The 12,637-nt window shown below is 50.5% G+C and overlaps 1 protein-coding gene across 4 annotated transcripts in view; it reads left to right on the top strand.

The window, feature by feature from the left end:
* B4GALNT1 (beta-1,4-N-acetyl-galactosaminyltransferase 1) overlaps positions 1-12,637 on the top strand; it is a 654,742-nt gene that overhangs the window by 461,169 nt on the left and 180,936 nt on the right. For all 4 annotated transcript variants that reach the window (XM_069653609.1, XM_069653610.1, XM_069653612.1 and 1 more), the window contains one exon: positions 1,786-1,966. In XM_069653609.1, coding sequence (XP_069509710.1) covers positions 1,786-1,966 — 181 coding nt within the window. The remainder of the gene's footprint in view (positions 1-1,785; positions 1,967-12,637) is intronic.

The following is a 12,637-nucleotide window of genomic DNA, read 5'->3' as shown; positions in this document are numbered from 1 at the left end:
ATTTAAGTTGACTGGCGGGTTGTAAACCTTTGTACAGAAACCCAGTGTGCATCATTCCAGTGTGCTTCAAGCGTACTGTCACACACTGTATGTATGTTCCCAGTTTGCACAATTCTAGCATAATCTAGGCTTTCTGTGGCTCAGTTCTGGTGAACTTCCATAGTGCTATTACACAATCCCATGTAACTGACAGTTTACTGTTCCACAAATGAGCATATTTCCAGTAAACACAATTCCAGCATATGCTCAAATCCCAGAATACTGCCAGATTGACAATGCCAGTGGACTCATATTTTGACATTCCCATTTTTCAAAATCCTAGTATATTGATTACCCAAGTCTGCACAATTTGTGAAATCACAGTGTATGTCATGTTTGTTTAACCACAGTTAATTTAGGTTGAAAATCCCAGGAAATGCCCAGTTTGGCAAATACATTTTTCTCTCAGTTTAAAACCCTAGCATGCTTCCACTTTGGAACCCTAGCATATGTACACGTTTGTCATTTCCAGTATACTCCATTTTTGCACATTGAATTAATAAATGCTAGTTTATCACAGTGTTTACTAGCCCAGTTTAAATAATCCCACTACATATCAAATTTGCCAACTCCGATATAATCCCAATGTACTTCCGGAATGCACAACATTAGCATTGCCAAGCCCAGAAAAGAGAAAAATTTTATTTTACCTCAAAAACCCTGAAGAGCAAGCTCTTGCTGGAGAACCCACACTTGCGCAGCTGAAATCAAAAGTCACCCTGTAATGGCAGGCAATATGATTCAGTCAGGACGGACCGCACTGGGCATGCTTGTCCACGTACACGGAAAGAAGTGCCCGGCAGCCATATTGCTGCCGAAAGAGACGTATTTAATCTGCCATTTGGTAAAACAGATAATCACCAACTCGTGCAAGTCGGCCCCACTCTCCCCCATCTCAGAAAGGAGCGGAAAAGCCTGCTCTTTTAAGCTATTATGCAAGTCTATGCAAAAAGGACGAGCATACTCGCCCTTGGCACTTAAGGGGTTAACACGACCTTAACAGCAACTGGTGACCGTGCTCTGGACCGCACTGAGCCCTGTCCTTTCCTACACCTCAACCAAACCCACCCTCCTACCCCTTGATGCATGACTACTCTGAATCCACCCCACCCCCCCACATTGTGCAGTACTCCCAGCTACATAAAACCCACAAACACGCATACATTCGTACATACATGCAAACATACATATTACATACATAGAACTAAATTTACTGGGACAAGGAGATTGTTAGTGATTTCATTAACTCTATGCTAGGACTTTAGAGTGGAGGATATGAGATTGATTTAGTAAGAATCCAGCTCAAATGCTGCGCTCCACTGCTCTTGAACTAGGTCCACGCTTTAAACACGCTTTAAACAATAACATATTAATCAAATAGTAATAGTGTGAAACCCATGGTTGCACTTTGGCCTTCAAGGGTCCTTTCTATGCAGAATAGTTGCCATGCTGCCGAAATATTAGGAGGACATTTTAAGTCATTGGATCTGTGCTAGCTTCCATGCACTGCCATTGATGAATGAGGACAACGCATGCAGATGGAGTCCTTTGTTAGTTGAATGATGCAAGGCCAGTTCAGGATAAAAGTGTCCAGTTTAAGGTGATAACCTGAGTGAATGTTTTATCTGAGTACATTTTTTGAGTGTCTAATTTTCATACTTTCAAATGCCCTTTAAAGGTTTTAATCTACTATGCGTGCCTTGGTGGCAAGAAATGCATACTGACTGCTCCTGTCTCCTGTTCTAGGTGAACCTGACAGCCACTTTGGGTACTTTCAATATGGCTGCCGAGGTGGACGAAGTCGATGTCAGCGGTAGTGGCGAGATGCGTCTGTCGGTGTCAAGCCCACTGCTGGACAATCTGAACCGGCAGCTGCAGTTCATCACGTACACCAATACTATCTTCCACCCAAACACAGCGGACGTAGGTGGGTGTCCTGTGAAAGGCAGCTTGGTGCTGGGGTGTGAGTGAGCTCTTTGCTGGAGGGAATGGGTCTTGCTGTTGAGCAGGATGTGTAGATTGTGAAAATACACTCACTCCAACTCTCCACAAGCTTTCCTAGCATCCTGAAGCCTAGGATATTGTATTCAGTGTTGTAATGATGGCATACACAGCTTTGGAGGGATCTGAGCGGCTGCATATAAACATTAAGTTGGTTAACCAAAGAATGGAAATTCACTTCCGAAGATCATTGAAGCCTGTGCCCTACCATCTTTGCCCCAATGTCTCATACACCCCCTCCTATGTGAGCTAAGGCATTTCTGAGTGCAGTTCCCGCCGGGAGCAGACTGGTCATGCTAAAGTCAGGCACCCTATGGGTTCCGCCTCCATATTTGGTCCCGTAGGACAACATTATAGCGGAGGATTATCACTTGTCCTCTCCTTGCCCATGAAGCTGAGTCTGAGACGCAACAATCAAATAATGCTTTATTAATGTGACTAGAGGTAGCCACAGGGACACCTAAAGTTGTGCATTTACTCCCCACCCAGGGTCACCACCCTGTCTGGCTGGCCTCTCTCCTCTACACATCTCATGCTTAGGGTATAACCCATGCCCCAAGCTGCCTTCTATGGGGGGAAAAAGAGGAGCGCGGGAGAATATTTTATGCTGTTTGCCTGTGTTACGTTTCTACAAATGTATGGTCCTCTCATCCGGAAGCATTAATGAAAGGAAGAGAAGAAAGGGAAATGGTGGAAGGGGACAACATGGATGGATGGAGAGAAGAATCAAGGAAGATAGGAAAAGGAAAAACGATGTAAGGTAGGAAAGAGGGAATGGGAGAAGAAGGGTGGCAGGAAGGAAAATTGAGGTGTGTAAAGGAAGCAAGGGGTGGAGTTAAGGAGGAAGGGCAGGATCATTGAATTAAGGTTGCAAGGTATGTAGAGAGAAGTAAGCAAGTATGACGGGAGGCAGCGAGAAATGGGTCTGCAAGACGAATTATGTGTCTCAATCCTTGACATCATATTTCTGCCGATTTGAAATCTCTGAAATGTCTCATGGTCGAGAAACGGGTCAGACACAAAGCGCTTTGCATGACACATCGAATCCTAGACAAAAGCAGCACTAGCTATCACCATGGATCTGCCCAGAAAGTTTCCTGAGGTCTTCCATGAACCACAAGCGCTCCGCTGCCTGTTTCAACAGAATGAAACATGTGGGAAGATCCACCAGGAGCCTAGGACCCGAGCAGCCTCCCTGCTCAAGAGTAAGTCCAATCTACTTCCAGAAGGTTTAAGAATCACATGAAGAGCGGGCTTCCTGAATCCAAGAGCGGGCTTCCTGAAGCCAAGAGCAGGCTTCCTGAATCCAAGAGCGGGCTTCCAGAATCTAAGAGCGGGCTTCCTGAAGCCAAGAGCGGGCTTCCTGAATCCAAGAGCGGGCTTCCTGAATCCAAGAGCGAGCTTCCTGAATCCAAAAGCGGGCTTCCTGAATCCAAGAGCTGGCTTCCTGATGCCAAAAGGGGGCTTCCTAAATCCAAGAGCTGGCTTCCTGATGCCAAAAGGGGGCTTCCTAAATCCAAGAGCAGGCTTCCTAAATCCAAGAGCAGGCTTCCTGAAGACAAGAGCAGGCTTCCTGAAGACAAGAGCGGGCTTCCTGAATCCAAGAGAGGGCATCCTGAATCCAAGAGGTGCTTCCTGAATACAAGAGCAGGCTTCCTAAAGCCAAGAGCGGGCTTCCTGAAGCCAAGAGCAGGCTTCCTGAATCCAAGAGCGGGCATCCTGAATCCAAGAGCGGGCATCCTGAATCCAAGAGCAGGCTTCCTGAAGCCAAGAGCAGGCTTCCTGAAGGCAAGAGCGGGCTTCCTGAAGGAAAGAGCGGGTTTCCTGATGCCAAGAGCGACCTTCCTGAAGTCAATAGCGGGCTTCCTGATTCCAAGAGCGGGCTTCCTGAATCCAAGAGCATGCTTCCTAAATCCAAGAACGGGCTTCCTGAATCCAAGAGCGGCTTCCTGAATCCAAGAGCAGGCTTCCTGAAGCCAAGAGCGGGCTTCCTGAAGGCAAGAGCGGGTTTCCTGAATCAAAGAGCAGGCTTCCTGATGCCAAGAGTGACCTTCCTGAAGTCAATAGCGGGCTTCCTGATTCCAAGAGCGGCTTCCTGAATCCAAGAGCGTGCTTCCTAAATCCAAGAGCGGGCTTCCTGAATCCAAGAGCGGGCTTCCTGAAGCCAAGAGCGTGCTTCCTGAATCCAAGAGCGGGCTTCCTGAATCTGGCACCAACCATCTCATGTGCCCCCTCTCCTCCATCCCCCATCGTCCCCTCCCTTCACCAATTCAGGCACGTTTTCCCAAATTCACGAGAACTTGGCCTGTTCACCCCGCACTGCCGATATCTTGGCGGGGTTCCTGAACACTTTGCTGTTACCGTCCATTTTGCCTCCACTAGCTCTGTTTCGGGTTATCTGTCATGCCCCTTAATATTGTATTCTCCGCATCATCCCTCCTGGTTAACCTACAATGATGGCTCTGGCATGTAACCTCATCCAGACTCCATGTTAATACCCGTTTCCGCATCAGCAATGTTTCCTATTACATGTAACATGGCCAATTGCGAGTTGGTGCCATACAAAACTCCCAAGTAAACTAAAAAGGGACAGAGTGTGGAAAAAGGGAAGACAGTGTCCATGCAGTCCTGGAAATGCTAGGACTGTATGGGCGGAGGCAACAGGGAAGGGAGGAAATAACGCATGGAGAACCAAAAGGATGGCGAGGGACTGGAAGGAAGAATAAGAGGAAGAGACGGACGAGAAAAATAGAGGAATAAGGGAGCGAACAGAAGAACAAACTGGAAAAGTAGCCAGGAAATAGCGTGAAAGGCAAGTAGCGACAGGTGGAGACTCCTCGATCACTGTTTAGTGACCCAACCAGACAAGACACAGAACATGTGACTGATATACACACAGAGACAGAACATATGACTGATATACACAGAGACAGAACATGTGACTGATATACACACAGAGCCAGAACATGTGACTGCTGCACACAGAGACAGTACATGTGACTGATATACACAGAGACAGTACATGTGACTGATATACACAGAGACAGAACATATGACTGATATATACAGAGACAGAACATGTGACTGATATACACACAGAGCCAGAACATGTGACTGCTGCACACAGAGACAGTACATGTGACTGATATACACAGAGACAGAACATGTGACTGATATACACAGAGATTGAACAGGTGGCGGCAGCAGCTCGGATGCATTGCCGAAATAACTTCTGACGTGTTCTGTAAGTATGTGATTGACATGTTTGTAGGTATTAGTATTTTTTCTTTGTGATTTTGTCAACTGGGGTGATCTCGTCGATTGGCGTTTAGGTCGCTTACGTATATTCATGCAAAACTGGAGTAATGAACAGTGTTCCTATGTGTCTCAATTCCAATTGGTCTCCTCGTGTGTTTCTAAATGAATTGTGTTCAATATGTTCATGATGTGTATAATCGGTTCTGCCGTCTCTTCACACTTGATGTACACATGTATGTAAGAGGCCTCACTTTGGCATGCCTGCAGACATGTTTCTATGGACTCGATCCCTTCGTTTCTTGTGTGAGGTCTGGGTGCAAACATATTGTGTGGCCCCGATCATACCCTTAATTTACATTGGAAGTCAATATTCCAAACTGGCAGATTGCAGGTGGCCGGATGCAAGCTCCTGGATGACATGTTGCCTCCGGAGCAATGGCGGGTGCTGGGCAGTGCCCAGTCTCCTCCACACAGGGGCCGGAGGAAAAGGCAGTGTGGGGTGGAAATCAAGGCCGAATTGGCCTTCCCCATTCAAGGAGTATTCTAGTGACTCTTGCAATTCACAGGAAGTCAAACAAAGCATCGCCCTTCTGGGCAGGGGGACACCATGGGCATGGAATTCAGCTATGTTCTGCGTCAGACCCTTGGGGTTCCGTGACGTCCATGCTGGCGGTGGTCCCCTAGCCCTCGTGGGCCCCGCGTGCATCTTGGGATAAGGACGAGTAACTAGCAGTTTTAATCAGCTCCTGATACTAAACTGCATAGATTTAAAACTGAAAACGGGACTTTGTGGTTATAAATCTCCACAGTTTATTATCTCTATCGATCCAGGAGCTGATAATTAAGGCTGGCTACGTGTCCTTTTCCAAAGAAGGCGCACAAGGAGTAAAGGCCAATCGCTAGTTATTGACCAGCTCCAAGGTCAGTGAAGATATTAGTGAAGGAGATCACCAACGGGGTCATGCGCCTCCCCCTTACACCGTGCCCCCCCCATAGTTGCCAACGTGATCCATTCCATACTGTGGGTGCTTATAAAAGTCCTGTTATTTTTCTTTGCGTTCTAGGACTTGTAGTTCCACTTTTCCCATAATAAATATCATACTACAAGTCCCACAATGCAAAGAAAAAAACAGGACTGGATAATCACTTACAGATTGGATTGGGTCATGTTGCCAACTATGCCTCCACTGACCATTCCTCTGCTTAGTTCCATAGACTCACATAACGTGTGACCTGAGAGGGAGAGCCCAGCAGTAATGTGCTAAATGCCGGTATCACCCACCTCCTCAGGCAATGAGATTTAAGTCACTTAGCACATGATTTTGGCAGCACACTTTCCGACTTCCTCCTCTTTCACACTTGCGCTCTTTGCAGCATTTACTGGCCATTGACAATATTGAGGCTGAACTGTTTTCACAGAGAGATCCCAAGGCTGCCCGGCACCAGCAGCCACAAGACTGCATTGGGAGTAGTCTGCTGTCAGAAATTGGGAAATTGAGAGCTTTCCCAGCGGGCTGAGGCCTCTGAATGATGTGAGAGTGCAAGGTCTATAATATGAGACAATATAAGGCAAACAAAAAAGAAAAGAGCCGACAGACTGGTGCCTTCACAGGTCAGAATGCAAATAATCAAGCAACGAAATGACTGTGCCACAAACCTACTAAGAGAAACTGGCAAATACACGTATAGTTAGTTATCTGGCCAAGAAGCGTCCATACATCAAGGGCACGCTTGAGCACATCTCGCGTCCATCAAACAACCGTGAACTCACTAGTACCTCTCAAAAATACAACCTAGAATCTGCCATGACAGCGAATGCTCAGCTTCAAGTGCAGGTTAGATCAGTGCTCTGGTGAGCCGCACTGGAGCTGTTCCATCAGCAATGACTGCACAGGGCCGGCCTTAGGATTTACAGGGCCCTGGGTGGCACAAGATGTCTGGGGACCCCATATTTGCATCGCCCAAAATATTGTCACAAAATGAGTAATTCATATCTATGGGGATCAAATAAACGTTAATATTACATATTTGACAATACCAGGAGTGACGCTTATTTTGGAGTAGTGGACAAGGTGAGCTGAATCATTTGTAGAGATGGGGACCTCAAAAGAAAGTACTATGAAGTGGAAGAGCAAGACAAAGAGTAATGAGGATCACAGGGAAGTAATCCAAACATGCCTAATGTGACTGCATATACAAAGGAAGAAAGGGCAGAGATTGGCCCTGAGCTAGACAGGGCAAAGTGCCTTGAATTCAGGATTGCCTTATGGTGCAATTGAAACAAAGACTTATTTACCAGGATGGCACTGAGGCAGCAGTTCTGCTGGTCTTCAAATGTCTTCAAATGTTGTCAATAGAGCACAATACCCCCAAAAAGTGTGGGGAGCTCATTAACATACGCAAAAGGACTGAACGTATCCTAAAGTGAATTACACACATTTTATTTATTGTTCATTTATAACGCACGTTATACCAGCCAGTGGCTTCTAAGCACAGGATCGGGATTCAAACCTGTGTTGCGCCACTTTGCCTTGCTTCCAAGACAAACGTGGCCCCTGAGCTATCCTTCCTCCCCTGGCCATTCCTAATAGAAGAACATTCACAATAGAAATGAGCATTGTATTATAGTTACATATGCCCAGAAAGTAACCAGCTAGAAGGAATTTTCGGATTAAATTGCTGACAAGGTTTAAAAGGTGCACACCTTTTAAACCCAAACATCTGTATTGAAATATAAGGAAAGCAAAATACCAATGCAAGACATGTTCTTTGAAGACACTTTCATGTGGTTTTGTGGGCGCTCTAAGAGCTTGAGTACCTGGGTTCAAATCCTGGTGGGCCAAAAAACCTGAGCAAACAAGTTTTTTTTGCATGCTGGACTCAAAAACACCCAAGGGGGATGCGTCCGCACTGTAAAAAAAGTGGGCGAAAGCTGCCAACCCATATGCGCCATCAACTTCTACCCTGAAAATCAGCACAGGACCAGATATAACATCTTCCGTCCAACAACCTCTCTTCCCACATCCATGGACCTGGTAAATCATCACAAACAATTTTCCCTCTGATCCTTCACCCTCCTCAGTCCAAGGTTTGGTTTTCCACAATACTCTGTTTTATAAAGAGGAATTGAAAAGTACACACATCATCATTACACATCATCACTATCGTACTCAGGAAATATAGGAATCCTTATAGAAACATGTTAAACAAAAAGAGTACAAGTGTTGCGTTATTTCCACCTCATCTTGAAGACTACATATACCAGAATGCAATTCAACAAAATGATTAGAAAATGGCTTGTAGGCTGTCTTTCAAGCCTCAGGGCCTCATTGTGAGTACCTGGTCCAGAAGAAATGCCAGTAAAATGGCCGGTTAAATGGTCGGTACTACGGGCTCTGGCATTATTTCTGCACTGGGTTACTCCGAGTCTGCCGGTAGGGGCAGTGAACAACCAGCAGGCCTGATCTGCCGGTAGTTCTAGCCCTTACCAGCAGAGAATTCACTGAAGCACCGGCACCGTTAGCAACGGTGGTGGTGCTTCAGTGGTTCTCATCCCATGGAGTCCTTTTGGACTCCATGGGAATGGGAACTTACCTTTCCGCCAATCGTAATATCCCGGTAGTAACAGGATATTGGGCAACAGAAACAGTAAGCCGAGATTGCCAGTACTACCAGCAATCTTGTAATGAGGCCCGATTCATAACAAATGTTAATTTGAAAAGTTAACTTGGGTGCTTTTCATCGTTTGACAAAGGCATGCTTTACATGATGCAAATGAAATGTGATATTCTACAAAAAATACATCTATTAAACACACCAAAAGCAAACACATGAAGACTAGCGAGAAAGTGCACATCTCTTTTTTGTTAACATATTTTAATTATCTTCAAAGAAGACAGATTTGGGCTCCAGATTGTAGTTTTGGGAGGATAGCTCAGCGGCAACGTGCTCGCCTTGGAAGCAAAACAAAATGGACCATACACACAGGTTCGATCCCCGGGTGCGCATTTAGAACCCTCTGGGTATTAAACGCGTTATGAATAACCTCATAACTATTTTTTCTGTATGTGCTTTCAACAATAAAATGCCCCTTTTTAGCCACTTGTCCAAAACAAAGGTTCTTAAATAGACCATTCCTTAAAACAAACAGCCTGATGTGTGCTAACTATGAGGCCCCACGGAGTCTGATGGGTTGCTGGGGAGGTGGGCAGAGGGAGGTATTTGTCTCTAGAAGAGAGTCACTAGGAGGAACAGAATGGCCTTGCTAAGACAGGCACCAAAAAGAGCGCTGTGCCTGGAAGCAACGCAGCCCCTGTTAAAATTAATTTGAATTACTTAGACCCACGCAGTGGCGTACCGTGCGGAGGGTCAGCTGCCCCACCAGAAGCTCTTTTGAGATCCAGACCGGGACATTATTCAGTGGGACACTTCTCCCGTTCGGCACCTCAATGAGGGTGCCCAACGGGAAAGATGTCCCACTGGCATTACAATGTGTGCTGAGCAACTCCTGCGGAGCACCTTACTCTTTCCGAACGGGAAAGGTGTCCCGCTGCCTGGACAATGTACCAAGGAACACTGGGCATCAGAGGAGCTCTCACGTTGCTCTGTATCAAAGGAGCATTTCAATGTGAGCCCTTAGGCACTGAAGGGAGGTAGGGAGGGCTATTACCTGAGACTTTTGTCCCTTTAGAAATGTGAATGGGAGGGAGTGATCATAAGTCAGAATGCCGCATAATGTTGCATGCTTTATGAAATCATGACTATGTCTTCAAAACCAGAGGGGGATTACTGTACTCATTCCAATTACAGGGCCTCGAAAGAGTCCTGTATTGTTATTTTTCGTCACTACCTCCCCGAGTCGGGAGTGGGTAATTTGCGCGCCTGCTGCCTTCCTTGGATGTGGTAGCCGTTTCTCAGGCTCCCTCTCCGGAATCGAACCCTGATTCCCCGTTACCCGTGGTCACCATGGTAGGCACAGAAAGTACCATCGAAAGTTGATAGGGCAGACATCCGAATGCATCGTCGTCGTCACGGGGATGTGCGATCGGCCCGAGGTTATCTAGAGTCACCAAAGCGGCCGGGCGAGCCCGGATTGGTCTTGGTCTGATAAATGCACGCATCCCGGGAGGTCAGCGCTCGTCGGCATGTATTAGCTCTAGAATTACCACAGTTATCCAAGTAACAGATGGAGCGATCAAAGGAACCATAACTGATTTAATGAGCCATTCGCAGTTTCACTGTACCGGCCGTGTGTACTTACACGTGCATGGCTTAATCTTTGAGACAAGCATATGCTACTGGCAGGATCAACCAGGTAGCCGCACCTGCTGGAGGGTGGCAACGGGGGAGCCGCGTGCCCGCCTCGGAGCCGACCTTTGCGCCCTGCTGGGGGTTGGGTGGAGGACCTGAGCGTCGGGCCCTGGGGCGGACCGGTCGGTCACGCGGGCGCCGGCGGCCCGGCCCGCTCCGCCACGCCACGCGGGGTGGGTGGGAGGGAGAGGCCGGGCCCAGGCACAACTTGGAGCGGTAGGGGGTTCGCCCGCAACGCCGCCACCGGAGCGGCGACGCAGGGGGTCGGCACCCTGCGGAACGTGCGTTCCGAAATGCTGGAGAAACGTGCTCAGTGGAGCAGGGGCCGCGTCGTGGCTTGCGGTAGGCACACCCGCGCTGGGGCTAGCCTTGCGTCACCCGACCCCGTCCACTCTGATCGGACCACTGGGGGAAGCTGCCGGGCTGATCGGCCTTCGCTCTGCTCGGAGGTTAGAGCCGCCCACCCGGGGGTGGGGGCCCTCCCCGAAGACGGGGGCATACCCTCGACACGGTCCCAAGGCAGGTGGAAGCGAATTGCTTGAAACAACAGCCGAGGCTGGCCAAGCAGTCCAACCCTAGACGGACCAAGTGCGCCAAATCGATTGCATGGAGTGCTCGGGAAAGAGCGCCCCCAGCAGGCCAGTCTCTGCTGGGGCGCTGCGCGGGGCACGGCCCCCCAGCCGGCCGGGCCCGGGGAGGTGTGGTGGTTTCGCCCCAGAGCCCGGGCCGGGCAGCCAGCGGCGAAAAATACCCTGGAGGACGCGCAGACAGGTCCCTCTCCCCCCTGTCTATAGTAATCCGAAGGAGCTGAGAAGGAAGGAAGGTGACTGAGCTTTCTTGTAAAGCGCGCGCCCGGAGCGACAGAGGGGGACCTCTCGGCGAAACCGCCCGGGCTCCTTATAGACCCAACTGGAGACGGAATTCAGATTGACGCCCATCCGGACTTCCAGAGCGGTCCTTGCAGTCGTTCCTATGGCCACACACCAGATGGCCGGCCTCGGAGAGCGGCCATCTGGTAGGGCCATGCATTCCAATGGGCCCGGACGGGCAGTGCTCTGCGGGCCCCGGGCCCACTTGGCAAAGGACCGAGGGCCGGCAGGTGCCCAAGGGCAGGCATGGGCCAGCACCGGCAGGGCCTCCCCGAGCTCCGGCCAGGCCCCACCTCAGAACTTTTCTCCAGCCGCATTAGAGCTTTTCCCTGCGGGGAGGGACGGGGACCCTGCCGGGGCTGGGGACCTTTGTAGGACCCAAGGCCGGTCTTGGGCGCCTGCCTGGAGCTCTGGCCCGGGCCGCCTTAGAGCCTCCCCGGCTCCGCATTAGAGCTTCTCCCTCCGGGGAGGGACGGGGACCCCTCCGGGGCTCCCCGGGCAGGTCCGGGGTTGCATCGACAGGCGCCCAAGGCCGGGGTGGTCGCAGCAGCCTGGGGCCCCGGCCCGGGCCGCCTTAGAGCCTCCCCCACTCCGCATTAGAGCTTCTCCCTCCGGGGAGGCCGCCGGGGCTCCCCGGGAACCGCCGCCGGGCCCGGGGGACGGGACCGACGCGGCGCCCAGGGCCGGGGTGGTTGCAGCAGCCTGGGGCCCCGGCCCGGGCCGCCTTAGAGCCTCCCCCACTCCGCATTTGAGCTTCTCCCTCTGGGGACGCCGCCGGGGCTCCCCGGGAACCGCCGCCGGGCCCGGGGGGACGGGACCGACGCAGCGCCCAAGGCCGGGGTGGTTGCAGCAGCCTGGGGCCCAGGCCCGGGCCGCCTTAGAGCCTCCCCCACTCCGCATTAGAGCTTCTCCTTCCGGGGACGCCGCCGGGGCTCCCCGGGAACCGCCGCCGGGCCCGGGGGACGGGATCGACGCAGCGCCCAGGGCCGGGGTGGTTGCAGCAGCCTGGGGCCCAGGCCCGGGCCGCCTTGGAGCCTCCCCCACTCCGCATTAGAGCTTCTCCCTCCGGCGAGGGACGGGGACGCCGCCGGGGCTCCCTGCGACCAGTGCTGGACCCGGGGACCTTCGAGAGAGGGGGAAGGGGGCCCCCCCTTAGAGCT

The sequence above is a fragment of the Ambystoma mexicanum genome, chromosome 3q (genome assembly GCF_040938575.1).
Source record: "Ambystoma mexicanum isolate Mex_15411 chromosome 3q, UKY_AmexF1_1, whole genome shotgun sequence".
NCBI classification, from domain to species: domain Eukaryota; kingdom Metazoa; phylum Chordata; class Amphibia; order Caudata; family Ambystomatidae; genus Ambystoma; species Ambystoma mexicanum.
Note: the sequence above shows the minus strand (reverse complement) of the source record. Positions and strands in the feature narration are given on the sequence as shown.